The sequence below is a fragment of the Macrobrachium nipponense genome, chromosome 6 (assembly GCF_015104395.2).
Source record: "Macrobrachium nipponense isolate FS-2020 chromosome 6, ASM1510439v2, whole genome shotgun sequence".
NCBI lineage: Eukaryota > Metazoa > Arthropoda > Malacostraca > Decapoda > Palaemonidae > Macrobrachium > Macrobrachium nipponense.
This window is the reverse complement of record NC_061108.1, coordinates 83,206,296-83,222,977: the sequence shown is the minus strand read 5'-3', so window position 1 is coordinate 83,222,977 and position 16,682 is coordinate 83,206,296. Positions and strand designations below refer to the sequence as shown.

The following is a 16,682-nucleotide window of genomic DNA, read 5'->3' as shown; positions in this document are numbered from 1 at the left end:
TCCCCTTCTATCTGTTCTATCGCTTCTTTGAGAACAAGCGCTTCCACTTCTGCGGCTAGCGCCAGAAATTTGTCTGAGCCCGGAGAGTATGCCTGGAATGGAATTGGCACAGGTGAGAGCGAGGGAGGTGAAACGAGAGGAATACGATAGCCGAACTTGAGTACTTGCACTACCCAGGCTTCTGCTCCTCTGTTTTCCCATTCCTCCCAAAACATAGCCAGCTTGGCTCCCACTGGTGCATGAAGAACCGAGCTTTCATTTGGAAGGTTTGTTAACCTTGGCCGAGGCCTTAGACTGAGGTCGCAAATTCGACTTCGGCCGAAAGAAGCGCTTGGGTTTTCTCCCTCGAAAAGGCACTTGGGCCAGAGGAGAAACCGAAGGAACAGTCTCCACAGGAGCTTTAGGTCTCTTAGTATACTGTGCCAGTAAATCCGAAGTAGATTTCTTATCTAGCGCAGACGAAATTGACAACACTACATCGTCTGGAAAGAGGTTATCTTTCACAAACGGAGCAAACAATAGAGCAGACTTCTGCTGGGAAGTAACCCTTTTAGAAGCAAAGGAGCACCAAAGTTGCCTTTTCTTAAGGGTACCAAAGGCGATGAGCGAAGCTAACTCATCACATCCATCCCTAATGGATTTGTCCGCACAGGACAGAACACCAATCCAATCCTCCGCTAACTCCTGAGAAAGAGAAGGACAATCTTCGATCTTGGCCGCTAAAGCGCCAATAGTCCAATCCAGGAATCTAAAGACTTCCAAAAGTTTAAATTGATTCCTTACAACGTGGTCCAACTCAGGCGCTGTAAAGAAAACTTTCGCTGCGGCGAAAGCAGATCTTCTAGAGGAGTCGATTAAACTGGAGAAGTCTCCCTGGGAGGAGGCAGAAACACTCCCAGAGAAGGAGCTTCCCAGTTACATAAAACCTATACCTCTTACGAAGCAACTTAGAGGGAGGGTAAGCAAAAAGAGCCTTCCCTAAGTCTCTTTTCATAGACATCCATTTTTCAGTCTCTTTCAACGAATGTCTAACCGCTTTAGATAGAACAAGTTTGGTGGGAGGAGAGGGTCTGAAGTTTCCTCCTCATCAAAAAAGTCGAAGTTGGGGAGCGAGGAGCCGCTTTCTCAAAATAATCTGGATAAGATACCAGAAGAAATCTAAGGAGACGTGAATAACACGAGAGGTGATGAGAATCCTCCTCCTCTACTTCTTCTTCATTCTCCGATACCGCCGAAGAAGTAGATGGAACTACAACCGGATCTGAAGGTTTCGAACCACCCTTGGACTCATTCATCCAGTTGGTTAACATCTCTAACTGCTTGCGCAAAGGCGCCAGAGACGAATCAAAAACAGTTTAACGTAGGCTTGGAAGAGCCTAAATGTTCAGCAGGAGGCGGAAAAACTACTTGCGCCTCGCTCTGAGCCGCCGAAATTCGAGGCGAAACAGGCGCATCAGGCGTAACAGACGAAAAAGCGCCTAAAGAAACACCCTTAGCTGCTAGCTACAGCGCTAAAACCACAATCTCTACTAGTAGATGGAGCCGAAAAAGGCACAGATTGAGGCGACGAACGAGCCGCTAACGGCCGCGGCGCAACCCTACTCTCAGGCTCCTTATACCGCTTGACTGGAGGAGGCGAAGAATCGGCGCCTGAACGCCTCTTTAAGGGACGCGAAACGGGCGAATCTCGCCAAGAGCGCCGTGCGACCGGAGACGAATCGCTTGAATCATTCGAAAGGCGTCTGACCGCAACACCTTTCCAACGCTTAACCGAGCCCTGTTGAAGCGCAACAGGCTCAACAAGAGAGGCGCCTGTCTGTGGGCAAATCCCGATCGACTCCCTTGGACTTCCGGTATGTCTTCTCCCCGGTGCGGGGGAGCTGGACAGTGACCTTTGTCTAGGAGACGTGTCAGGACAGACAGACGCACCCTCAACTACACTCTTACCTGAACCGCTTTCTCCAAAAACGTCTCAACTGAATTACCAAGTTGCAAAACCGTATTCGCTAGTACCGAAAATTTCTGATCTAACCTCGATTCCAGACTGGCAATGGTGTCGGAAGAAACTACACGGGAAGCCGGAGAAGTGGGATTAGTAGGAGGAATAGGAGGTGTAGTTAAAGGAGACATAACAATTTGAGGAGAAACAGAAGGAACAGAAGCATCGCAAGACGAAGCAGAGCTAAGTCTACTTTCCCTAAGCGCTGCTTTTCTAATTCTGTCTTTAGCTAATTTCTCCGAGTATGAACTAAAAAACTTCCATTGAGAATCAGTCCAATCACTACACTCGTTACATGTTCGATCTGCTGAACAAACCTGTCCCCTACACTTAACACATTTAGTGTGAGAATCATATTCTAACTTGGATAATCTAGTTTTACATCCTGAGATGCAAAACCTAACTCCCGACGGACTAGAATCCGACATGGCAACGCCTAAATAAAAAGCAAAATAACAACAACGCCAAAAAAGAGTACTTCACCAATTCCGAAGATCAATTCCACAAGAAAAAAAAAGCAAGCGAGGCAAAGTCATCCAACCGCACCGACCACCGATGTTCACCGGACGCCGGCAGGAAAAGAATTGCATTCACCTGGGCAGTTGTACCTGGTTCTCCCGCGAGTGGAGGGAGATGACGTCATCACCACCAGTGTTGGCGACGCCGACGCGCTAAATTTGAATTTAGTATCCTGCCGCTCGTGGAAATCACGGCTCTATAATTGTTCGGTAAGACACTACAATAAAACGGGTACTTTTTAGGTGTATCTCAAGCACTTTTTAAGTTTGGGGCTTGAAGTTCGCAAGCTTGTAAAGTACGTTCGTCTGATGTCCTATGAACATTCATTTTCTGGGGGGGCCACTGCGTGTGCCGCGAATTTTGAAATTCTGTCGGACTTCGGAGAATACAGCTATATATATATCTGTCAGGTAAGTTTCATGAACAAAACATAGTTTTACAACAGTATATGTACATAATACCTAAAGTTATAAAATTCATGAAAATCAAGACATACCTTACAATTCTTTGTATGATTGACTGCTTATCATGACATGTGAATACGAATGAAGATATTGTCAGGGATATAATGTGTTGAAATGGGATCATCAGAAGACATGCGATGCCATCAAGGATCTTCCAGCCATTGTGCATGTACCGGCTATCCCTGAGAACAGACTCCATCTATGGGGAAAAAGGGGGAAATTTTATACTTAACTGGCATTACAGTAAATATAAAATATTTAATATACATATACATACATCAACAAGCTTCCGTTACGAATACCATTAAGCATAGACAAATGCAGTTACTCAAGGCAAATTGCAAATCCGAGTTCAACAAACAAAATTTTTTGCAATAAATATTGATTTACATATATATATCCATAACTTTACAATTATCATAAATGCATAACAGCTCATTCTCTTGACACTCCAAACCAGTGTTCCACCTTGTTTTCAGCATATCTGGTGTCCAAAGCAGCCTCCACTGGTAGTGAAATCATATCAAGTATTGTCTGAACTACTGCCAAAGGGAGAGTTGGGTGTGAGAAGTGCTAGGAATATACAGTATGTACTAGTAAAGAGATGGTCCACATACAAAAATCAGTTCTAGTCTTTTAAAGATTCTTTTTGTTTTATCACACCCATCACTGTATGTTGCATGAACAGCTATTCAAGTGGGAGGAACCTCATCAGTCATATAACAACAAGTCATGGCCTTTGGAGACAGACAAAAAACTAGTACGTAATTAGGAAATTAGCGGTCAGTCTCTCTTTAAGGATAATAAGGGTTCATGACACTGGTCAGGTACCCTGTTAGGATGATTGGCATGAACATTTATGTAGTATCTTATTAGTAGGACTACGATTTGTGTTATCTTTTGCAAATTAAAGATAATTTACATTTTTGACAAACCACCCAGATTTTGTTTAATACGTATAAGGAAATAACTCCAGCAAAACCTGGTCCAGTCTTTGAAACTTGGAAACAAGTCAGTTAATTACAGGTGGTCCCCGGTTATCGGCTGCTTCGCTCTATGGCAGTTTTCAAAAATATTCATTAAAAAATAAGGTTTCTTATGGCACCATATTCGATTATAAGCCACTCATCCACTATGGCACGCCATAATGGTCATTGGGGGTGCCGTAAAATCGCCATTCAGCGAAGCATGAAACTCTAATGGAATAAAACATATTTATGACACTCTTATGGCACCGATAACTGCTTATTGGCGTCATAAGGCACCATAAGTGTGTTTTACTCCCTTAGGCTTTCATGCTTTGCTTTATGGCACCCGGCTAGGAATGGAACCCCTGCAGATAAATGGGGACCGCCTGTGCCAGCATAAGAGGCACAAGGTGGGGGGAAACCAACACTGTGAACATTGTACTGTACACAATATCCTTCTGTAACAGAGATAAATGCAAGGTTAGTTACAGGTAGGATAAATGGGGACCGCCTGTGCCAGCATAAGAGGCACAAGGTGGGGGGAAACCAACACTGTGAACATTGTACTGTACACAATATCCTTCTGTAACAGAGATAAATGCAATGTTAGTTACAGGTAGGACTATGATAATAGAACCTCACATTTCTGGGTTCGACCTGTGTTCGCCGGTGAAAAGTTCCTGTAGCTGACTTTTCTAAGTATAAATAGATTCTAAATATACCAGAGAAAAAAGCTAGCATGGTATGCTGAGGTTACTACCCTCACATGAGCACCCAAAGGGTGTCGGGTATAAAGTACAAGGTGAGTGGAAGCCACTATTCACAGGTCTTCTGCCAATTAGAGGATTCCTTTCCAAAATCCCTCCCAAGGAGAAAGCCGTCGCAAAGGCCACTCCCTCCCTCTCGCTCCTGCTACTACTACCCGACTCGAGCGCCATCTTCATTCCTGTTTTAGACGAGGTACTAATCCCACGCTGTTTTTCTTTGCTCTGGTGTTTAGTGATTTAATTTGAGATGGCGTCTTCTGATCTTCCACCTTCTTCGAAGTTGGCTACTCCAATTTGTGTTTTCGTAACTTATGCAGTTGCGGGGCTTCCCAAATTAGCCTTTGGCCCTGTAGAAAGGTATTGCAGGGCCGTTGGCGTGCCCGCCATTTCATGAGCATCAGCATCAGAACACGTGGAATTTTGGTACACATTTCGTTTACATTAATATATATCAAAAGATTTTATACGTTAAATGTACCTATTTTATGTATTCGTGCTGTTGTTATCAGTTATTGGTTCGTAGAGATGCCGAACGCGCTCATGACATACCCTGGGGTAAGTCTGGGGTTAGACAAAGGTTGTTTATAAATATAATTAGATTCCCCCCTCAAGAGCGTATTCGTGCCTATCTCAAAATAATATTCGTATATCACATGTAACCGATAGGCTATTAGTAGTCTATTGTATTGTTACGAGACAGGAGAGTTAGTTTTTTCTCCCTCTCCCAACGTGATTTTGCATGAATTATTGTTTCTTACAAACCAAATAGATGTAAATATGACAGTAGAATTAATATCACTGAAGGGTTAGAAGAGTTGCCCCCTGACTAGCCAAGCCTAAGCGTAGGGTAGGCAAAGTGTCCCTAACCTGTACCCTTTATGCCTCTCCCCTTGATAGCACTACGGCGCTTCAGGGGAGGATATCAAGAATAGTGAGCCTCCCCCTCTCTATTCATATTATTGGACCTATCCTCCTGGCCAATCTGAATCGAAAAAATTCAAGTTTAGTAGGTTTGGTTGAGGACTACTGTCCGCATAGTGATGTCCTAGAGGAGATTTGGCCTAACAGTCCGAGTCGGTAGCGATCTCGGACGGTCAAGCTAGATCCATATCGGGTGTTCTCCTTAACCATATTACTCCTTACAACTCTTCCATGGTACCTCATTATCAATTATACATATTAATTTTATTGTTATTACTCAATGCTGTATCGCTGTATCGTAAATGGTCTGATTAGTGTTCATCTCGGCCTAGCTTCCTTCGGTATAACCTTTAGTAGTAGGCTATATCCTCCCAATCGAGAGCCACCCTAACCGGTTGCTGTACCAACCACGACGGGCCACAGGCCCAGTTGCACTGCCACTGCAGTAGTAGCCCACACACCCGCTAATAGGTGGCCATCTCTGATCGGGTAGGTTGCTAGGCAATCACGACCGACCACCCCACATACCAACCCCACCCCCTCCTCCTCCCACCCCCCCCCCCCCCCACTTCCAGGCTCGGCTCAGCCGAACCCTCATAACTTGCAGCGCTAGTACTCTTAGTGAGGAACGTCTGCTTGAGTTTTCATTTAAGTGGGAAGGAGGGGGGTGGGTGTGGGGGGGAAAAAGGGGTGGGATATGGGATTTAGATGTAATCTCTTATGTCTTCGAGCGTCTAGTCCCCTGGCACCACGCCGGCTGACGGACATCGCTTCGGGTTGTACATATAAAGCTCCGCCGCTCTATGGTCTCTTTCTCCGGTCTGCCCCTAGCCACAGACCCGGGATAGGAGTCTTACTCCCCTCTCCCCCTCGATAGAAGTAGGCAGGCTCAGATACAGAATTACCTTTCCCTGATCCGCCACCTCAGTACGTTCCGCAGGCAGTGCTTAGAACAAGGAGAAACGAGACTTGGAGTGAGCTAAGCTTTGGGGACTGTACAGCGGACATCTCCGGACCCTTACGGGTACCGATGGACAGTGACTCACCCTCACATCTGCTACCGGAGTGTTGCATTAAACTTGCCATAGCTCAGTTCCCAATCTTGGGAGATCATGTATGTGTCTACGTTAACACATAGACTCTGATCCGGCCAACCATATAGGGACGAGGTCCTCCTCTTCCCAGGTCCAGCGGATATCAGATCCCAAGTACCAAACATACATTGAACCCCAGGAAAGGGAGCGGGAGCAGGCAGTAATATCTAAAGATATTCTTTTATTTATTCAGTGAAAGAAAATTATTATTAAGACTTGAACCATTATTTAGTTTAAGTTGCATGCCTTCGCCGGAGGCTTGCAACTTAAACTAAATAATGGTTCCTTGAGGTTTCCTTGAGGCTCATACTCATTAATAATTCAAATTACAGAAGGTACGCTGCCAGTCGACAGGGTGCTCCGCCTCCCTCGGAGAGACTTATGGGCATGAGGTGTGCCGTTCTCATGCCAACTGCTCGGTGCCATTCGAGGAGAACCGGGGCAAGCTCCCTACATGGTCTGGCACCCGGAGGCGTGCACCGTCTGCTATGAGATGGCGTCTCTTCTCGCAGATGAGTGGGTAAGTATCTTTGCTACATTTTCATTATGAAAATTGTGATAAACCGTGAGAACATTTTTTTACAAAATGGTATCCTATGTCTGGAAGGTTATTTCGTTTTCCTCTGACAGACTGCCGAGGAAGTCCGCCAGACCGCCAGGACGGATCTGAGGCACTGGGTCTCCGGCTACGGGAGGAACGCGCCAGCAGGGCAACCCTACATCCTTGATGCTAGCCTGGGCTCCCTTCTGTTTAAGGGAACACTGTCAACGTCAGTTCCAGCTCATCTGGCTGCACCCATAACAGAGGCCATCCGGACTTGATGGCAGACGAGGTGGCAGCCATCAACATCCATACGGAGCCCATGGCCATTGGAGACGAGGTAGGTGGTGAGGTGAGTGAGGCGGGTAGTCTCCTTAGTCCTACTCCTCATTTCCTCTTCTTTCCGGGGCTTCGCTAAGTCCATCCCAAGGTTAAAACTGTAAGACCAAAATCCCTGCCAAAGGGATCAAAGCCAACTCCATCAGCGGTGACTGAGTCGTCTCCGGCCCCACGGCCGTCGACTTCTTTTGCTAAGTCGCCTGCTGCCAAGGATTCTCTCCCCCCACAAGGGGTCGAGATCTAAGTCCGCAAAATCCAAGGCCATGGAGTCGGGCATTGACCATGAGCTTCTCGCTAACCTTCTATTGTCGAAGGTTAGGGAGGCAGTAGATGAAAGGTTTGAGTCGTTACGACTCGCCTCCGGATCTGACATCTCCGGCAAAGCAATATCAGACTTGGTGGCCGAGAGGATCAGACCGTTAGAGAACATGATGACCGGAATTCTCCACTCCGGATCTCCGGCGCTGGCTATGTCGGTGCCGGATGCGTCCAAGCTTCCGCCCTTCCACAAGAACAATCCATGGCGGTTTGCTATGCATGCCCCATATTCAGATGGGAAGCTGACAATTGAAGGGTGCGGGACCCATCCGTTGGAGGACTTCGAGCTCTTCCAAAGGGTCTCCAGTTTCCTTTCCCCGGATTTGTCAGACTAACGGAGCACGCACTAGTCCGAGTTGACAAGGTCCCAAAGGAGACAGTGATCTTCCCGAGGGACCAAGCCCAAGCTGTTTGGGCGCGCACCCTCACAGACTGGGACTGCGTTAACACCAGGTTGATGCCTCCCTCACAAGGGTACATTTACCATGTTTGTGACCCCAGACCAGGTTCCGTCGCCCTGCACTGATAAGGTAGCGGAACTAACTCTGCAGGCTATAGCAAAGGACAAACCCCTCCTGGCACTGAAAGAGACTGAGGCTACCTCTCTTCTCTTTCCCGCGAGTAGGGAGTTTTGGCATGAAGCTCTGGCCACGTTTACAGCAGGTAAACTGGACCCAGATTGTGCCTCTACCTTACCTTGTTCTTCGAGAAGCTCCCTAAGATTCTGGAGAATTTGATTAAAGCAGAGTTCAAGGCAAGAACAAGACTAGCAAGGTCTATCAATTCCGTCACTACGGCGGAATTGCTAGCCACTACATGCCGGGACAAACAGGTGTTCAAGGTCATGACAAAAAGTCTACTACAGACTTTTCAGTCAGACCTTTATGACTTCGGAATGGCAAGGCGAACCTGCAGAAAGTACGTCCTGGCGGATGCTTCCATAAGGCATGAGCCTAATAGATTAATAAAGTCATCAATCTGGGGAGAGAACTTGTTCCCTCAGGAAGAAGTGGACAACGTCTCTAGAGAAGCTTCCAGGGCCAACCAGAGCCTCCGGGTCCGGTGGGGACTTCCCTTTAAGCGGAAGTTTGAGGCCCCCGGACATCAAGCCAGAACTAAGAAGAAGCCAAGGAGATACAATCCGTACAAGCCCTCTCGCCCACAAACAATTGTCCAGGCGGTTCCAGTGTCACAGGTTGGTAAGCCCTCAACATCGAAGGCTCAGCCTCAACAGCAGTTTGTTTTGCTACAAACTCCGCCGGCCCAGCAACCCTCAACCTCCACAGCCATCATAACCTCCCCAGTCTTTAACCCCGCCTATGAAGCTAGGGGATCATTTCGTAGCTACAACAGGCATGCAAGTAGTAGCAGGGCCAGAGGTGGCTCCCGACTACGAGGGGTAGAGGTTTCTAAGGAGGCAGAGGTTACAGACCTGCAACCAACCAGTGAGAGCCCGCAGGTAGGAGGGAGATTATGTCTCTTCCGGAACCATTGGACCTTCAGTCCATGGACCCACAGTATAGTCTCCAAAGGCCTGGGATGGAAGTGGAAGAAAGGACCCCCACCACCAATAAAGTTCTTTCAGATACCAACAGCGGACCTGGTAGAATATACCAAGGATCTCTTACAAAAGAAGGCCATAAAGAGAGTGAAGGGACTAAAATTTCAAGGACGTCTGTTCAGTATCCCAAAGAAGGACTCGGACAAAAGAAGAGTGATTCTGGACTTGTCGTGGCTCAATTCATACATTCTTTGCGACAAGTTCCGCATGCTGACGGTCTCGCAGGTGCGGACCTTACTAAACTAGGAGAGACGATAATCCAAGAACTAAGAACCCAAGGGATTATGTTATTAGCCTACCTAGACGACTGGCTCATTTGGGCAGCCAGCGTCAAAGAATGCCGCAAAACGACAGCCAAAGTTATAGAATTCTTGGAGTTTCTGGGCTTCCAGATAAACAAGGAAAAATCTCGGCTGGATCCAGCTTCCCACTTTCAATGGTTGGGAATCCAATGGGACCTAATAAAACACAAGCTATCTCTTCCACCCAGGAAGGCCAAGCAGATAGCAGCGGCTACCAAACAGTTCCTCAAGAACAAAAAGGCGTCTCGGCGTACCCAAGAGAGAATTATAGATTCGCTGCAGTTCGCATCAATAACAGATGTCCTATTAAAAGGCAGATTGAAGGACATCAATCGAGTCTGGAGGAAGAGAGCCCACATCAATCTCAAGAGACAAAATTTCAGTAATTCCACCTATTCTAACAAAGAGGCTTCGCCCATGGACGAAGCACAGGAATCTGGCCAAGGCAGTACCACTGCAATTCCCTCCGCCGTCTTTGACAATTCATACAGACGTGTCACCGAGTGGCTGGGGAGGATATTCACAATACAAGAAGGTTCAGGGGATATGGTCGGATACGTTCCACCAGTTCTACATCAATGTTCTGGAAGCTATGGCAGTTTTCCTGACCTTAAAGCGACTAACTCCGCCCAGGAACAGTCATGTGAGAATAGTCTCGGACAGTCCAGTGGTGGTACATTGCATAAACAGAGGGGGCTCCAGGTCAAGCAAACTAAATCACGTGCTAATTGCAATTCTGTCATTAGCGGCGAAAAATCAGTGGCACCTGTCAGCAACCCACCTGGCAGGGGTAAAGAATGTGATTGCGGACGCACTTTCCAGGACAACCCCACTAGAGTCGGAGTGGTCTCTGGACAGCAAATCATTCCGAAGGATTTGCAATAAAATCCCGGACCTTCAAGTAGACCTATTCGCCACAGAATCCAACCACAAACTACCATGTTATGTGGCACCCAACCTGGACCTTCTATCTTAGCCACAGATGCGATGTCCATAGATTGGAACAACTGGCAGAAGATTTATCTATTCCCACCGGTGAATCTTCTGATGAAGGTCCTGCACAAGCTACGATCTTTCACAGGACAGGTAGCATTAGTGGCACCCAACTGGCCGAAGAGCAACTGGTTTCCGCTTCTTCTAGAATTGAAGCTCCGACCCAAATGGATCCCTTGCCCGGAACTGACAAAGATAGTACAAACTCAAACTGTGTCAGCTTCCTCAAGAATTCTGAATGCCCTAACTTTATGGACTTCATGAAGTTTGCAGCCCAAAAGGATGCGAGTATCGATCCACTTAACATTTCATTTATAGAATCAGATAAAAGAGAATCAACGCTCAGGCAATATGATTCGGCAGTCACAAAATTGGCCAAATTCCTAAAGGAATCAGCTGCTCATAAAATGACCACGAACCTGGCAATTTCGTTCTTTAGAACTCTCTTCAAGAAAGGCCTAGCCGCTAGTACCATTACGACAATCAAGTCAGCCTTGAAGAAAATTTTTCAGGTTGGCTTTAGTATTAACTTGTCAGACGCATACTTCTCCATTCCAAGAGGTTGTGCCTGCCTGAGGCCAACTGACCTCCCACATATGGTCACTTGGTTCTTGAATGACGTACTCAAATTAGCCTCAGATACCAATAATGAGTCATGCTCGTATATAACCCTACTAAGAAAAACTTTATTCCTAATGGCTATGGCCTCAGGTGCCAGAATATCTGAACTCTCGGCTCTCTCAAGGAATCCAGACCATATAGAATTCCTCCCGTCAGGGGAAGTACTACTATCCCCGGACCGGAGGTTCTTGGCTAAGAATGAGGACCCACAAAATAGATGGGCTCCTTGGAAGATCATCCCTCTGACACAGGACACATCATTGTGCCCTGTCATTACCCTTAGATCCTTCTTAGCCAGAACTTCCGCAATATCTTCAGGTCCCCTTTTCATTAGAGAGAAAGGTGGTACGATTTCTCTTAAGGGTATTAGACAACAAATACTCTACTTCATTAAACAGGCCAACCCGGATTCAGTCCCACATGTCCATGATATCCGAGCAGTGGCTACCTCTATTAATTACTTTCAAAATATGAATTTCGAAGACCTGAAGAAATATACGGGTTGGAAATCTCCAGCAGTCTTTAAACGCCACTATTTAAAGAGCTTAGAAGCCCTTAAATTCCCAGCAATTGCTGCAGGGAGCACAGTCTCTCCTGAATAATGAATCCTGTCAATCTTCTCCTTACCCTTACACACCCCCCCTTTACTTTCTTAATACTCTCTCCTTCCTGCCTGCCTCGCTCTTATTCCCCACCAAACCTCTCTCCTCCGGGTCGGGAGGGCCTGGGCGTCATCCTGCCGCTGGAACATGTATATAAAATGTTTGGTCCATGATTGTCCTATGGACCAGTCTGTACATACCCCAAAAATGTGATATTGCCTTGGATACCCTATTCAATTGTATGATATTGTCATGTTCTTACTAGTTCTAAGTCATAGTTTAAGTCCTAGTGTAAGAAATAAGTAAAAAAATTATTTTAAATGAACCTTAGGTTTCATTAACTCCTTCTTATAAACTACTTAGTATCTGGCAAGCTTGGATAGGAATTCTCTGATACCTTTTCACCGGCGAACACAGGTCGAACCCAGAAAAGGGATTTTGACGAAGGAAAAATCCATTTCTGGGGGAAGACCTGTGTTGCCTGGTGAACCCAGCCCTTCTAATTAACTTCCCCACCCTTATACCAATCCAAGCCGGGGTGTCTAATCCAGGAATGCAGATGGCGCTCGAGTCGGGTAGTAGTAGCAGGAGAGAGAGGGAGGGAGTGGCCTTTGCGATGGCTCTCTCCATGGGAGGGATTTTGGAAAGGAATCCTCTAATTGGCAGAAGACCTGTGAATAGTGGCTTCCACTCACCCTGTACTTTATACCCGACACCCTTTGGGTGCTCGCGCGAGGGTAGTAACCTCAGCATACCATGCTAGCTTTTTTCTCTGGTATATTTAGAATCTATTTATACTTAGAAAAGTCAGCTACAGGAACTTTTCACCGGGTGACACAGGTCTTCCCCCAGAAATAGATTTTTCCTTCGTCAAAATCCCTTTTTTACATCTCAGAAAAATGATATTGTTAAGATACAATAAAGTTTGTTCATACTTACCTGGCAGATATATATATTTTTAGTACCCACCCACCTCCCCTCAGGAGACAGTGGAGATAGAAATCTGATAGAAAATGGGAATGGTTCCTGACACCCGCCTCCCAGCGGCGGGAATGGGTACTAACCACCCAACTCCCACTACGTGTGTCGTAAGTTTTAGAAATTCTGTCGGACTTCAGAGAATACAGCTATATATATATCTGCCAGGTAAGTATGAACAAACTTTATTGTATCTTAACAATATCATTTTGTTCATGAAACTTACCTGTCAGATATATATATAGCTGAATCCCATCTTTGGCGGTGGGAGAGACAGAAAAAGGATTTTAGGAAACATATAAATGTAGATGATTGACATCTTGGTTCCTTACCTGTTAGCATAGCTGACTTCGTGATTACTGTCACCCAAGCCTGCTTCTGCTTCACTAGAGTTACCAACAAGGTAGTGACCTGTGTAGTTGGTGCGCTCTAGATGATCTGTCAACGGGGACGGGACCACAATGTGACTAGACCATGACCATACTTCTGAGGGCAACGAGGCAAAAACCACCACCTAAGTTAGCCTAACAAAAAACTCCCATATACCAAAGGCTAAAGGAAGGGACGACCGTACTCGGCGGCCGACCCTACAACCATAAACATTGCCAATATTAAAAACTCACCTACCCTTTTCTATGGGAAAGGATGAGTGCTACCTCCTGCCCCCAAAATAGTGTCTGCGGCGACGTATGGTCCAAGAGAGTAACAGTTTTCATAGGTCGTTCTCACCTCCCGTAGGTAGTGCGAGGCGAACACTGAGTTACTCCTCCAAAAAGTAGCACTTAAAATGTCTTTAAGAGCCATGTTTTTCTGAAGGCTATTGAGGTCGAAATAGCCCTCACTTCGTGCGCATTAACTTTTAACAGCTTAAAGTCACTGTCTTTGCAAGAAGAGTGCGCCTCCTTAATGGTGTTTCTTAAAAAGAATGCCAGTGCATTCTTGGACATGGGCATATTTGGTCTCTTGACCGAACACCATAAGTTCTCCGCAGAACCTCTACAATCCTTCGTTCTACGAAGATACTCTCTAAGAGCCCTAACAGGACACAGGACTCTTTCTGGCTCTTGACCAATGATCTCTGCCATACCCTTGATCTCGAACGTTTTAGGCCAAGGATTGGAAGGGTTTTCGTTTTTAGCCAGAAAAGACATACCCAAAGAGCAGACCGCATTATGCCCTTTGAAGCCGACGTGTTTACTAATAGCCTGTATTTCGCTAACTCTCTTCGCCGTTGCAGAGCAGTTAGGAATACAGTTTTTCTTCGTCAAATCTCGTAGAGAAGTAGAGTAAAGAGGTTCAAAGCGATTTGACATTAAATATTTGAGGACCACATCCAGGTTCCACGCAGGTAACTTGGTAGCGGACCTTGGTAGTCTCGAAAGATCTCAATAGATCATGGAGATCCTTGTTATTAGCGAGGTCAAGACCTCTATGGCGAAAACTACAGATAAGACGCTTCTGTAGCCTTCAATGGTTGACACTGCAAGCTTCAGATCTTGTTTAAGATAAAGCAAGAAGTCGGCGATCTGGCTCACAGAGGTAGTGGTAGAGGAAACTCCTTTTCTCTTACACCAACTTCTAAAGGCTGCCCACTTCGATTGATAAACCGCGATTGATGAAGGTCTCCTCGCGGTGGCGATAGCTTTAGCCACTGGTTTCGAAAAACCTCTCACTCTGGCCAACTTCTGGATAGTCTGAACGCAGTCAGACTCAGAGCGGAGAGGTTTTTGTGGTACCTCTCGAAAGTGGGGCTGTTTGAGTAGATCTCTCCTTAACGGAAGAGATCTCGGAAAATCCACCAGGTAGAACATCACCTCTGTGAACCAGATCGCTGCGGGCCAAAAGGGGGCGATTAACGTCAACCTCGTCCCCTCCGATGCTGCGAATTTTCTCATCACTTCCCCCAGGATCTTGAAGGGGGGGAAAAGCGTAGAGATCTAGGCCCGTCCAATCCCATAGAAGGGCGTCTACTGCTACTGCCCCCGGATCGAGAACCGGGGAGCAATAAAGGGGGAGTCTCGCCATCCTTGATGTTGCAAAAATGTCCACTAAGGGACATCCACAAAAAAGACCCCACAGCTCCTGGCATACGTCCTGATTGAGGGTCCACTCTGTCGGCAATAACTGTCCTTGTCGACTGAGGAGATCTGCCCGGACGTTCTCGACTCCGGCAATGAACCTTGTCAATATCGTGACTTCTCTCTCCTTTGCCCAAAGTAGAATCTCTTTCGCTAGAGCGAACAGAGAGCGAGAGTGTGTTCCTCCTTGTTTCTTCAACCAAGTATGCCAGGGCTGTGGTGTTGTCCGAGTTGACTTGAACTACACGACGGGGAGACTTTGTTCTGAAAGAACTGGAGCGCTAATTGAACCGCTGCCAGCTCTTTGAAGTTGATATGCCAGGCTACCTGTTCCCCTCTCCAGGTACCTGACACTTCCTCCCCCCTAGAGTTGTTCTCCCCACCCCGTGGATGACGCGTCGGAGAACAACACTAGGTCAGGGTTCTGAAGCTTGAGGGATATGCCCTCTGACAGCTTCCACGGATCGAGCCACCATCTTAGATGGTTCTTCACCTCTTCCGAGATGCTTAACTTCATGTCGAAGTTGTCCTTGTCTGTCCAGTTGTCCGACAGAAAGAACTGAAGAGGTCGGAGGTGTAGCCTCCCCAGGGAAACAAACTTCTCCAGCAGGAAATGGTCACCAGCAGACTCATCCATTCCCTCACCGAGCATGAATCTTTCCTTAGAAAGCTGACACTTTTTCTATGCCTTGTTGCTGACGTTCCTGGGACGGAAAAGCCCGAAAAGCGCCACTGAATCCATCTGAATCCCCAGATACACGATGGACTATGTTGGGGTCAGATGTGACTTTTCGAAGTTCACCAAAAGTCCCAGGGACGCAGCTAAAGACAGAGTCGTTTGCATGTCCTTCAGGCACCGGCTTGCGAGGAGGCTCGTATGAGCCAGTCGTCCAGATAGAGCGAGATTCTGATGTTGGAAAGATGGAGCCACCTCGCCACGTTCTTCATTAAGATGGTGAAGATAAAAGGGGCCGTACTCAGTCCGAAACAAAGAGCCCTGAATTGAAAGACCTTCCCTTTCAGGACGAACCGAAGGTACTTCATCGATTGGGGATGTATCGGGACGTGAAAGTAGGCGTCCTGTAGGTCGAGAGATACCATCCAATCTCCAGGTCTTAAGGCCCCCAGAACTGACTGAGGAGTCTCCATCTTGAACCTCTGCTTTTCTATAAAGAGGTTTAGACGACTTACGTCCAAGACCGGCCGCCACCCTCCCGATTGTTTCGGTACAAGAAAACAATCTGTTTGTCAAAAATCCTGGCGTTGCATAGGGTCCTAAAACCTTTGTTCCACCTGCTCGTTTCTCGAGCATCTGCTCGAGCAGGTCGAAAAGTATCCACCGTTTTGTTTGAGAATACGACGGGGACAAGTCCCTGGGAGTGGAAGTCAGCGGGGGCGGCTTTATGAAAGGGATCTTGTAACCCTTCTCTATGACGCCGAGAGACCAGGTGTCCGCCTCTCTTTCTCTCCAGGCTTCTGCAAACAACTGCAGCCTGGCTCTTACCGGTGGCTGAAGGAACGATCTCTCACTTCTTGCCCCTAGACTTAGACGGGGCTCTACCTCTAGGAAGGCTTCTTCCTCGGGGTGACGATCTAGTGGAAGTCCCTCCACGAAAG

At 46.8% G+C, this 16,682-nt stretch overlaps 2 protein-coding genes across 2 annotated transcripts in view; one reads left to right on the top strand and one right to left on the bottom strand.

Annotated features, from left to right (window-relative positions):
• Positions 1 to 16,682, bottom strand: part of LOC135216683 (sphingomyelin phosphodiesterase 5-like) — a 382,932-nt gene that overhangs the window by 317,536 nt on the left and 48,714 nt on the right. The window contains exon 2 of the mRNA XM_064252090.1: positions 3,015 to 3,181. Coding sequence (XP_064108160.1) covers positions 3,015 to 3,181 — 167 coding nt within the window. The remainder of the gene's footprint in view (positions 1 to 3,014; positions 3,182 to 16,682) is intronic.
• The window catches only part of LOC135216219 (uncharacterized), a 57,629-nt gene continuing 48,500 nt past the window's right edge, over positions 7,554 to 16,682 (top strand). Inside the window, exon 1 of the mRNA XM_064251352.1 lies at positions 7,554 to 7,625. Coding sequence (XP_064107422.1) covers positions 7,554 to 7,625 — 72 coding nt within the window. The remainder of the gene's footprint in view (positions 7,626 to 16,682) is intronic.